Source organism: Macaca nemestrina, chromosome 8 (genome assembly GCF_043159975.1).
Source record: "Macaca nemestrina isolate mMacNem1 chromosome 8, mMacNem.hap1, whole genome shotgun sequence".
NCBI lineage: Eukaryota > Metazoa > Chordata > Mammalia > Primates > Cercopithecidae > Macaca > Macaca nemestrina.
The window spans coordinates 12,195,712-12,208,556 of record NC_092132.1 but is presented as its reverse complement, the minus strand read 5'-3'; the positions used below and the strand labels follow the sequence as shown (position 1 = coordinate 12,208,556).

The following is a 12,845-nucleotide window of genomic DNA, read 5'->3' as shown; positions in this document are numbered from 1 at the left end:
GTCCTCACTGACTTCACCAAGCTCTGCTGCATGGCAGGAATTATGTCATGTCCATTTGGAATCCTTAGCTCCTGTCCAGCACTAGGTTAGTCTTCAATTCACGTCCCTCAAATGAACAAAGGAGTGTTGTGTCTCCATCTGACTCAGAGCTCTAGAGAAGTCTGGGGCATTTGTTTATTCATTCACTCATCCATTCACATAGTCTTGCAAGAAGCAGGTGAACTCTGGTAGGCTTCCTACTTTTCCGATCGGGATTCTGCTCTGTGTCTCCTTCTTCCCAAATCTGTGATGTTACAACCTTTTTTCAAAAGTTGGAGCATAATCAATGAACAAAAATTGACTACAGGCTCTTTGTGTAAAAAGCTTTCCTCCCCTAAGCCCCTGCCAAGAGCAGCATCTCTGCTTCTGCCCCAGCGTGGTGGAGGAGATGTGTTGTGAACTAGGACAGCAGCAGGGGTGGACTGGAGGTGGGGGCAGGTGGCACTCAGGAGGAAGATTACAGGAACAGGTTACAGCAAAATGTAGGGGAAGAGGGGAATGATTGTAGGAGCAATCAGGAAATACCTGTGTTTCATTCAGGTAATTGAAGGCTAGTCTTAGTCACTAAGGATAGGGAAATAGCGGGAGAAGAAGGTTCTAGAGGTGAGTAAGAACACATATGGATGACAAAGTTAAATTGTGCCTAGGTTGAGTTTGAGGGGTCTGAGAGATTTCCAGGTGATGTGAGGCATTTGGATATGAAGGTGTGAGGTTCAAGCTGAAGAGAGACTTGGGAATCATTAGCTTAATAGGTCATTCTTGAAGCAAGGAGAGGAAATGGCCCCACCCCACAAGCATTCGTGGACAGAAGGGAAGGAAAAGGGGACAGAAGTGGCAGCTGGGAGCCTCGGCTTTCAAGAGTAGACAGATACAGCAGAAGGGGGTTCCAGAAATTAGCCTGAGGCAGAGCCAACTAGGAGGAGGAGATGGAGAGGTGGGGGAATGGGGCATCTGCTGGTGGACCTCTGCAAGGCCAACAGTGACCTTGATGGAGGTTGGGGCAGCCAGACAGCCATATGGTAAAGAGGCTGAAGGACAGTTGGAGCCCACCATGTAGACATAGTTTTGGAGTGCACATCTGACTGAGAGCACCTGGATGAAGCGGATGGAGGAGAACCTCCTGTTGGGGACCTCCAGGCAGGCACGTTAGCTCTAGGTGGGGGTGGGACTCATGATGAGCTGCACACTGAAGGTCCGAAAGAGCCAGGGGAAGGTTTGCCCAGCGAGGGTCTCCAGGGCTGTGGGCAGCAAAGGCTGAGCCTCAGAGAGAAGGAGGGCCCTCAGTCCAAGAGAAGGATGGGCCATTCCCTGAGGAGAGGGCAGTGTGGCCTGCAGAGTGCGCTGGCCTTGGGGTTTGCAGCAGGAGACAGGGCCAGGGGGAAGCAGTGCTGAGGGGCCAGTCGGCTCCTTACTGAGGCCCTGCAGTGCCTGGGGCCAAGGCAGGGACACCTGGCCTGGCCTGCTCTGTGCTCCGTGCTCTCTGGCAGATCACATTTGCAAACCAGAATGGGGGAGCCCTTCTCCCAGGCCCTGCCTGAAGCAAAAAAGCAAAAGGTAGGGTGAGGCTCTCCCAGCCACCCAGCCCTCTGTTCTTTCTGGCTTCTCCCCTGCTCCTCTGCCCTCATCACTCCATTGACCCCTCGGACCTCACTGCACCCCCTCACCCAGCTGTCCGCATGTCTGAACCCCACCCTCTCCAGTCTAGACTCAACCATCCTCCACGCTGCCTAACCCAGCTCCCCAGGGCACAACTGGGACCCTCACCAGCCAGCACCCCCCGCCCCGTCCCCTTTCCGGCTGCCTGCTCTATGCACTAATCTTGTTCCTTATGGCCCCAGGACAGTCCATATAACATAGATGTTCTGTCTCACAGAAGTAGAAGCCCCATGCAGGCAGAGAACAGCCCAGATGTTCACTGATGTGTCCCAAACGCCGGGAGCTGCTCCTGCCACACTCAGGCACACCGAGGAGAGTTGTCCAAGGGACAGTAAGATGTCCAAGGGCCTGCAGCCATGTGTTCTCATCATGTCTCTCAGACACCACTCGGCGTGAACATAAGGGCATTTCTCACCTGTCTTGCTGATTTTCTTTTTAATCATTTACTAACTAGAGGGGAGAGATAAGTCATATTTATTGTCTCCCATGTGTCAGCCTCTTTATAATCATTAATGCATCTCATTCTAACATCAACCCCATTTTATTGACCCAAAATGAAGGCACAGACAGGCATATCCACTGAATACGTTTGTTCATTGGAGGTGAGTCATCTGACGCACAGAACAGAGCTAGATTTGAACCTGAGTCTCTCAAATGCCAAATTTCACATTCAATCCACTGGACCCCGAGACATTCAGGTTGATGCTGAGGCCCTGCTCAGTCCCTCAGCATTTCCAAGGGGCTCTTCCTTTTCATTAGAATGTGTTCATGGCAGTCCTTCAAAAGCACACAGCAAGGACTGGCCAGTTCATGACAGCCCTTTGTGTAATTCCTGCCTGTAACAAATCTACAGTCTAAGGCAGACCCCGCCTGTAATTACAGCTCGTGGAAGTCAGCCCGTGCAGTCACACGGTGGTCCCCGCTCCCGCCTGCTGACTCTCTAATTAAACTGGCAATGGCATCTGTGCTCAGGGCCTTGCCAAGCATGAAGGAATGTGTGTCCCAGGTCTTGCTGAAAATGTGCCCCTTCACATTCCCTTGCAACCCAGTGGGGATTGGGAATTTATCTCCCACTATTTGGGAGACAACTTTTGGATAGTCTCCAAAATATTGACCAGTCAGCAAGGCTGCACCCAATTAGTGTCTGAGATCCCCATAAAATGTGGAACTCTAATCTCAGTCTCGTGGGAGCATAAACTGGGCCCCATCCCTCCAGCTACCTGGCTGTGAAGCTGTTCCAGACCATTTTATGCAAGAGGGACTTCTTTTTGCAATGCCCAGGGGCTTGGTGTCCTAGCACTCCTAAAAGATCATCTTAGAAGGAGTTTCTGCAGAACCCATGAAGGAGACTCCATCCTTGATTGGGGACACTCCTTTTTCTTTTCTTTTCTTTTCTTTCTTTCTCTCTCTCTCTCTCTCTCTCTCTCTCTCTCTCTCTCCTCTTTCTCTTTCTTTCTGTCTTTCTCTCTCTCTCTCTCTTTCTTTTTTGAGAGGGAGTCTTGCTCTGTTGCCCAGGCTAGAGTGCAAGCTCCACCTCCCGGGTTCATGCCATTCTCCTGCCTCAGCCTCCCGAGTAGCTGGGACTACAGGCGTGTGCCACCACAACTGGCTTTTTTTCTTTTTGTGTGTGTGTGTGTATTTTTATAGTAGAGATGGGGTTTCGCTGTATTAGCCAGGATGGTCTTGATCTCCTGACCTCATGATCTGCCTGCCTTGGCCTCCCAAAGTGCTGGGATTACAGGTGTGAGCCACCGTGCCCGGCCTGGGGGCCACTCCTTTTTCTAGCAGGGGTTTGGAAAAGGGATTCCAAGTGTTTGGACTCAAGCCCAGTGGGGACAAAGCTCAGCTCAGGCCTCTCTACGACATGGGCTTTCCCTGACCTGTCTGAATTGGACTCAAGGCTGAGTCTACAAATATCTAACAACAATGACAATAGACACAGTGCTAAGCCCTTTATAGGTTTCATCTCATCTAACTTCATGACAGTTTTATGATGAGGGTAATTTGTTGTGCCCATTTTACAGATGAAGAAATAGACATAGAGCGACTATATGACTTTCCCAAGTTCATACAGCTACGAAGTCGCACAGTTAGCCTCCAAGACCAGACCTTTCCAACTCTGGGATTTGAAACCCAAGAGGTTTGACTTTAGCATCCTACTTTCAGCCTCTAACCTGTATTATCTCTACAGAGGTCATTCATTCAATGCATATTCACCTATGACATGCCTGCCACCATACTAAGCACTGGGGCTATGGACACACTCCCTGCCCCCTGTGCCATGTAGTACTCTGGAACAATAGGCAAATAAACTAACATCAGAGCACCTGGGTCCTGAGGGCCACGGGGGCCCCTGGTTTAGCCTGGGACAGGTTAATAATCATCATTCACATTTATTGACCATGTGCCAACTACTGTACTCAACCCTTTTAATGCATGTTTCATTGGAATCTGTTAATAATTCATGCAATAGACATTTTTCATTATCCACCTTGTATAAAGAAGGAAACTGAGCTACAGAGAGAGACAGCAATTTACTCGGGGTCCCAGAACTACAAGGCAGTTCTGTGCTTTCAACCATTATCTCTGGAGCCTGACCTTTCAACCATTATCTGTCTTGTTTCCTGGAGGAGGTAAGCCCTGAGCAAAACCTGAATGTTCTATTGTAATTTTATTGCTGGCTGTGAAGTTCCCAGGCCAACGGCATCGGCATCACCTGGGAACTTGTTAAAATGCACGTTCCTGGGCTCCACTCTGGACCTGCTGAGTCAGAATCTGTATTTTATCAAGATTTCAGTCTACTTTAATGCTCATGGGATTAAAAAGCATGCTTCTAGTTCAATAGCTGTTATCCAGGCAAACTAGGGAAAGGTGTTTAGGCAGGAGGAACAGCAGGCACAAAGGCTTAAAAGTAAGAGAGAACATTTGGTGTGGAGGAAACAGCACTCCTCACATGGCCTGGGCACTTTGGGAATATTTCAGCAGCCTAGTTCTCAGGAGTCACAGAAATTGAAGGCCCAGTGGCGCCTCGTCAGGGTGGCAAGGGCAAGGCACTCCTGGGTTTGTTGCCCACCTGTATGGCTTACTCAGCTGTGTAAGACAGCACTTAGCCTCTCTGAGCCAGTTTCCTTGTCCACCCTCTCAGGATGGTTATGGGGGTGAATGAGGAGAGGGCGCACCACGGGCCCAGCACAGTATCTGACACACAATGGGTGCTTGGTGCGTGGCCCTTGTACTAATCTTGGCTACTCCCTTTGCCGACGTGACTCAGGCAGCATCATCCTCACCCCTTGGTGGTCTCCTCTAAGTTCCAGCAAATGACATTACACAGGGAGGAGACAGTTTATGAACTTGTTTTACTCCTCTGCAGCCCAGGAAGCATTGGTATCTTGGCGAGGGCTCTCACTATGACCCCCTCGTGTTATGTGTGAGAAAATGGTGCCCAGAGAGAGGAAGCCACTCCCTCGAGTTTGTACAGTGATTGCCACATAGCGGGTGCTGGGACTTGGAGGTCCTGGTGCCCAGACCTCAGCATAGCTCCCTAATGTTTAGACTTGAAGGCAGATTATGCCTCCCATGTAGCAAAGCAGCCTGGGGACAACTCACTTAAGTGCCACTGCACCCTTGTCCTTGTACCCTCCTGGGCTCCCAGACCTGAGTTCTCTCCACTTCCGCTCCAGCCCTGGGCATTAGACTTACCCAATATCTGTGGTGGGGGTGTCATGGATTCCTTCTTTACACAGCATCTGTGAGCAGTACTTGGCCTTTGAATTTGGCACCTTCCGCCGGCCCCACCTACCTTTGCTCATCACCCAATCTCCTTGCTCACAGCCCAGAGCTGAGAAAACAGGCTGTAGCATTGAGACAGCCACTGGAATGAGCTAGTATATTTTCTTGCACAGTTTTTCAACTATTCGTATAATTTGTATGAAGGAATGAGGATAGATATAAAAGCAAGAGAACCTTCTTCCTTGAAGATAGATACACATAGCATTTTTAAAATGTTTTCTTCATGTAATAAAGCAGTTTGGGGCCCTGTGTTCATCCTTCAGTTTTCTAATTGAAACCAATGAATCCCATGATGGATACAAGTATGTCTCCTTGATTAAGGGCATATGCCAGACTTTGAGCTAGGTGCTTCTAAACGTTATCTCTAATTCTCGAAACAATGCTGTGAAGTAATTTTACTTAACTCCATTTTCCCTGTGAGGATCCTGAGGATTAGAGAGGCTAAGTGACTTACCCAAAGTCACACAGCTGGGACATGTAAGAGCTGGAACCCAAATTTGGGTTGCCAGCTCCAGGCCCTTGCTCCTTGCACTGAGACTTCCTGGCTCTTCTTAGCCCGCACCCATGGACAACCAGACAGGACTAGGAGTAGGACCCTTAGCAGGTGACTGCTTTCTTCACTTCATCTTCACAGGATACAAAAACAGGGCCCATATGAATGCACACAATGCATTCACATTTGGAAGATGTCTGGCTCAGAGAGAGGAAAAAATATATTTTCCAAGATCCCCCCAAATTTGGCAGTTAGCACTTGAACCCTAAGTTTTTACTCCAAACTCAATGCTCTTTTCACTGCTCTGGGCCAGGCACTTCATGGGCAAACCACCCATCCTTCCATGGGCTGAGGTCCCAGTGTCCACAGCTCTGATGTGGGGTCCTGCTTAAGTTATAGCTGGGGTAACGAGCCTGTCTCTTACCAGCAGTAAGACCTGGGGTTAAATCTTGCCTCACGTGTCCTGTCTGTATGACCTTAAACAAGCTAGGTAGGTTCTCTCAGCCTCAGAATTATGGTTCATAAAATGGGGTAACATCATGCCCAATTCACCTTGTTATTTTGATGCTTCCTTGCAACATACATGTGAAATGTTTAGCACAAAATTTAGAAATAGCAGGAGGGGTGCCAGTGGGTTACTAATATCATTTATGTAATGAGATACTCCAGGCAGAAAAGGACAGAGAATATAATGCAGTTTTTTCCCTAAACTATTAGCAGGTTGTAGAGTCCACATAATGGGTTGTGGGTGAGTATTTTTTGAATAGACTAGACTAGGCTAGGATAGAATAGAATGGAGACTCTCAGATGCATTGTGGATGGTAATAGTATGGAGTGTGAACATTATTCATGAATGCTATTTCGGGGGTCATCCTGAAGGATCAGTCAGTCCACAGGGTGGTTCAGCCTGGCGTCTCATTCGGCCAGTCCGAGTGTAAGCCATCCCACCAGGAGGGACTGTTCCCACCAGGAGGGACTGTTCCCACCAGGAGGGGCTGTTCCCACCAGGAGGGACTGTTCCCACCAGGAGGGACTGTTCCCACCCAGGAGGGGCTGTGCCCACCCAAGAGGGACTGTTCCCACCAGGAGGGGCTGTTCCAACCCAGGAGGGGCTGTGCCCACCAGGAGGGACTGTTCCCACCAGGAGGGACTGTTCCCACCAGGAGGGGCTGTGCCCACCCAGGAGGGACTGTTCCCACCAGGAGGGACTGTTCCCACCCAGGAGGGGCTGTGCCCACCCAGGAGGGGCTGTGCCCACCCAGGAGGGACTGTTCCCACCAGGAGGGACTGTTCCCACCCAGGAGGGACTGTTCCCACCAGGAGGGGCTGTTCCCACCAGGAGGGGCTGTGCCCACCCAGGAGGGGCTGTTCCCACCCAGGAGGGACTGTTCCCACCCAGGAGGGACTGTTCCCACCAGGAGGGACTGTTCCCACCCAGGAGGGACTGTTCCCACCCAGGAGGGACTGTTCCCACCAGGAGGGACTGTGCCCACCAGGAGGGGCTGTGCCCACCCAGGAGGGGCTGTGCCCACCCAGGAGGGACTGTTCCCACCAGGAGGGGCTGTGCCCACCCAGGAGGGGCTGTGCTCACCCAGGAGGGGCTGTGCTCACCCAGGAGAGGATGTACTCACCCAAGAGGGAATGTGCCCACTCAGGAGGGGCTGTGCTCACCCAGGAGGTGATGTGCCCACCCAGGAGGGGCTGTGCTTACCCAGGAAGGGCTGTGCTTACCCAGGAGGGATTGCTCACTGATGGAATTCTAATCACAGGTCCCGTGTGCTTGTAAATGTTTGGAGAAGCAATTTAAACACACCAGAGTGTGCTGATAAGCACATTTCACCGTTTACATAAAGTCCTCGAAATATGTAAACACATAGCACAAGACTGTGCTGGGGCCCAGGAGGCTGGGCCTCACACCTGGGGCTGCATCCCAGACTTTCCTCTGCCCATTGTCTTCAGAAAGGAGGAAACTGGGTCCTGGGGGAAGGCAGTGAATGGCTCCAGACTCCCACAGTGCCGACAGCAGCAATACCAAAACAAGGAATGAACAGAGAGAGAGGGGAATTTCAGAGAGAAATAGAGAGAGAAGGAAAGAGAAGGGGAGAGAAGGGGAGGGGAAGAGGAGGTGAAGGAAGGGAGAGAAAAGGGGAAGCACGAAGGAAGGAAAGAGAAAGACAGGGAAAGGAAAATAGAAAAAGTCGCTCCCGTCTGGACACACATCCCTGAGGGAGCTGCGTGCCTTCCCTGGCCATCCTATATAAAATAGCCCTGGCCCCAGCATTCCCTATCCTTCTCATACCGCCTTATAGTTCTTGGTAGCACCTGTTCCCTGATATACCATACATTTATTTGCTCATTTTCCACCTCTGCCCACTAGAACGTGAGCCCCAAGAGACAGGGAGCTTGATCGGCATGTCCGTGGCTGTTTCTCCAAGCCTGGGGCACTGCTGGCTCTGGTGAAGAGTGTGACTATCTGTATAAAAGTGTGCATGAAGCATTCATATGACGAGTGACTGAGTCCATGAATGAAACTGAACTTAGCTCTCCTAACATGACCAGACCACAGTTACTCATGAGTTGGCTGAGCAAGGAGCCCAGTAAAGCAAGTGAAACTCGGGTGTTTGACCTGTTCTCAGACTGCAACAATGGTTCACATTAACAGAGCACTTATTAAGTGCCAGGTACCATTTTAACTACTTGCCATAATCCTATGTGGTAGGCACTCCCATTTTCAGATGGGGAAGGCAGGCACAGAGGGAGATAGCCATTTGCTTAAGGACACACAGCTAGAAGAGGCAGAGCTGAGATTCACACTCAGACAGTCTGGCTTCTACTTGTGTTTAATGCCATGCTCCACTGCTTCCCAGAGAGAAAGTTCTAGAGCAACAGTTTGAGGGACACTGACTTGGACCTTTCAGAATCCAGCTGGGGAATTTCATATCTTTTTTCTTTTTTCTAGCAATTTGAGGAAAGTCAAGGCCGGACCAGTAGCAAAACAGCCTTTTACCAGGCACTGCAGAATTCCCTGGGCGGTGAGGACTCAGATGCCCGCGTCGAGGCTGCTGCTACGTGGTATTACTCTCTGGAGCACTCCACGGACGACTACGCCTCCTTCTCCCGGGCACTGGAGAATGCCACCCGGTAAGCTAAGCTGCAGGAGGGTGCAGATTCCTACTGCTATGTTTTGGAGCGGACCTAGTTGATGTTCAGGTCATGAATGTGGCTTAGTGCTTGTGGTTTCCTCTGCATCATTCATTCAGCCTACAGCATGGGGAGCTTCCCTACTGAGGGGCAGCCCTGGGGGACATGTGGGATGGACCCTGCTGCCATGAAACCCCAGGTCAATGGGAGAAATGAGCGGTGACTCCGGCTCTTCCTAGACCATGAGGGAGCTGTCAGAGGGCAGAGACGAAGCACTTGCGAGAGGTGCCTGGGGCACACTCCACCTGATGCAGCTGCTCAGTGAGTGCCCAGGACAGCCTTCCACACTCCTGGCCTCGCATTCACTGAGCCCAGTGCCCCCAGTCTTGGCTGTCCATCAAGCGCACATGGGGGCATTTAAAGGGTAGGTGACACGCAGGGCCCATAGTGGGGCAGCATTTTTCAAAGCTCCCTCAGCTGATTCCACCCTGCAGCCCAGGCTCACCTGGCACAAGGGAAGCAGAGGCCTGGAGGCGGGGAGGTTTTGTGGCTGATGCCACTCCCCGAACAGGAGCAGCCCAAGCTCTGACAGCCCTGCTCCCTCTCTCTGGGGCCCGCTGTTTCTTGTATCCACTGCTTACATGCCTTTTCCCCATTTACGCTCAAGCTTCTCTTACTTGGGGATGGCTGCCCAAACCCCCACCCCGAGATGGCTAAAGACCGCGGCCCCCAGGCCCTCCTGTCCTCAGGGTCCCTCTCTTGCAGCATGCCCCCTGCCCCGGGGGTTGTCAGGACAGACTGCCTCCCTCTCCTAGTACTGCATTAGCTCACTGAGGCTGAGAACTTTTACAGAAATGCACGGCAGATGCACAAGAAATGATGTTTGAATAGAAATAAGGAAATAACCAGGGCTCCAGTCCTTTCTTCCTTCTGAGCCCCCTAGGATGAGACCACAGTGGGGACTCCAGCTCTCAGGTCACCTTTGAGTCCCCTCACAGGCGATGAGTCTTGGTTTCCCGAGGGCTCCCTGCTCCCATTGGGAAGAATGGGTGGGATGCAAGTGCTTTCAGCATTCTGTGCCTCCTTTTCTCTCTCCTTCCGGGAGGCCCACACTGACCATTTGCTTGTTGTGCCTGGGGACAGAGCCAGTGTCAAGGCTCAGCATCCTTTGCTGAACTGGAGCCTGTTGGGAAGGGATGGGCTGGAAGGTGTTGGAGACCCACTGCCCTGCTTGGTCTCTCCACTCAGGAGCCTGAGGTTTCTAATTGGAGGGTCACTGGCTCAGAATAAAACTGTGCCACCCACTTGCATCTTGGGGACTAAAAGGCTTTAATTTTCCCTCTAGTGGAGATCTCCACTTTAGATGAAATAGCTAGCAGCTATTCTGGGAGGCCTTGCCCTGGGCTGGACCATAAGAACTCACAGATGTCCAGTCCCTGACCCTGAGAGGCTTATAATCAAGTCAGGACTGGGCTAGATCGCATTGCAGAGAGAGCTCAGGGCTAGGTTCTTGCCTTAATTTTGCCTTATCTGACCTTAAGGACAACCTGCGTGCTGGGGTGAGAGCTGAGACTGAGAGAAGGCAGCATCACCAAGGGAAGCCCCACTTGGAAGACGAACTCCAGCTCAACCTTAGCTCGGGTCCTCCTTCTCTCTGGCACAGACTCAGGCCCTGGCCCTGTCTCCTTGGTGGTTTACTGGGCAGTGTCCCGCCCCAGGCCTGCCAGCGCATGATGCTGCCCATAGGTTTGATCCTGTCCCTGTCCTGCTTACAATGCCTCAAGGTGCACGGGAGGAATCTCAGTTGGCTTCATCTGCCCCCAAGATGCCCACAGTGCCCCACCCAACTACAGAGCCTCACCTGGGAAGACTCTAGCACCCAGCAGACGCACCAAAGGTTTTTATCCCAATGACCAGGAAAGGAAGACGGGCACCCCTTTTGCTGAGGGACTCCCATGGGTGTTATTAAACTTGGTCATTACAAAACCTCTTCCAGGTAGGGACCCTTGGCCCCACTTCTCAGCTGGGATGACAGAGATTCAAGGAGATAAAAGAACTACTGAGTATCTCACCTTTACTCCATAAAGGAGATGGAATTGAAAACCTGGTGGCCCAGGGTCACTGAGGTCTGTCTGACTCTTGCCTGGTGGGAGCCGCCTCTCTAAACACACAGGCTGTGTGTCAGCACACGCAGGGCCCCACTCTTGTAAGCCGCTGCTTCTGAAATTGATTTGTGCTACCTTCAAAGGTGAAGCAAGTACATAACTTAGGGAGGTTTCTGAGCCTCCTCATCTGGACATTTTGGACTGGATCTTTCTTTCTTGTGGGGTTCCCCTTTCCACTGCGGGATGTTCAGCAGCATCCTGATCCCCACACACTAGATGCCAGTACAACCCTTTCCATTCCCAGTGTGACAACCAGGAATGTCTCCAGGCATTGCCAAAGGGTTCTCTAGGGGACGTAGAGATGGAGGTGGCAAAATCCCACCTGCTGAGAGCCACTGGGCTGAGCTAAGGGTACCACGTGCCTGAGCTATCTTTGGGGGCTCTGACTTCTTTTAAAATGCACAATGATTTTATGTTCCATTCCACAGTATATTGCATTTAACTCCACTGTATATTGCACTTATGTTACTATAAAATGTTTTGCTTCCTCATCTTTAAGTGAAATTGATGTCCTAGGAAGACGTTTATTTCATGGGATTTTTGACGCCTAAAATACATCAGCATGGGCACCAGTTTTTGAGCCCATGACCTACCAGAGGACACTGTGTACCTACCACACCCTGGCTCTCCCATCAGTGTGGCAGTGGAGCCACTTGGAGAGCACTGCTGGGGAATGGGAAGAAGGTGTTCTTGTAGGCCTGCGCAGGGGGGTTTTGGGGGCTAAGGGGACACCTTGCTGGGAGAAGCCCTTTCCAGGCACCATTGCCCACAGAGCCATGTTTAACCAGACTCCCCCCATGTTCTCCTTTCACCAGGGACTACTTTATCATCTGCCCTATAATCGACATGGCCAGTGCCTGGGCAAAGAGGGCACGAGGAAATGTCTTCATGTACCATGCTCCCGAAAGCTACGGCCGTGGCAGGTAAGATGCTGCAGGGAAGCAGAGAAAGGAAGGTAAAACTGAAAGACAAGTCCCAGTTCAATGACATGGGACACACCACCTAACCTCTCTAAGCCTCAGTTTCCTCATCTGAGAAATAGAAATAATTGTAGTAGCCACTTCATCTCACTGTCTTGTTGGTGGGGAAAGTTAAAACAAGTGATGTGAAAGGCTTTGCAAATGATGACGACACAGTTTGGAATTGCAATGTTAGTTGTTAATTGATTAATTTGACTGGAGGGAAGGCTTTTTCATTTACTCTATGTATTTATTCCTCTAGAAACTGAGCACTAGCTTAAGACAAATGGCTTTCCAAAGTATAAAAAGGCTTTTTTCCCTCAACCAAAGGAAAGTTGTATTCGTGCTTGATTTATATATCATTCTTACTTCCAGAATAGGTTCCAGCTCCCTTAGAATAAAATATCAGGTGCAATGAAGTCATCAAAATGAGAAAGAGAAATAAGGTACAAGCGAAAGAAAACCAACCATAAAGGAAGGGCCAAGCAATGAGCTTAGAATTTAGCCTTGAGTTTCCCAGAAGCCAAGGAAAAGATTTTAAAAAGAAGAAGTAAAGAAAGATTTGGGTTTCGTAACTCCAGTAGCTGAACAAAGGAAGCAGAG

The 12,845-nt window shown here is 50.6% G+C and overlaps 1 protein-coding gene across 2 annotated transcripts in view; it reads left to right on the top strand.

Moving 5' to 3' along the window:
* The window catches only part of LOC105492833 (thyroglobulin), a 273,233-nt gene that overhangs the window by 239,397 nt on the left and 20,991 nt on the right, over positions 1–12,845 (top strand). For both annotated transcript variants that reach the window (XM_011760101.3, XM_011760100.3), the window contains 2 exons: positions 8,937–9,118; positions 12,099–12,206. In XM_011760101.3, the coding sequence (XP_011758403.2) occupies positions 8,937–9,118; positions 12,099–12,206 (290 nt within the window). The remainder of the gene's footprint in view (positions 1–8,936; positions 9,119–12,098; positions 12,207–12,845) is intronic.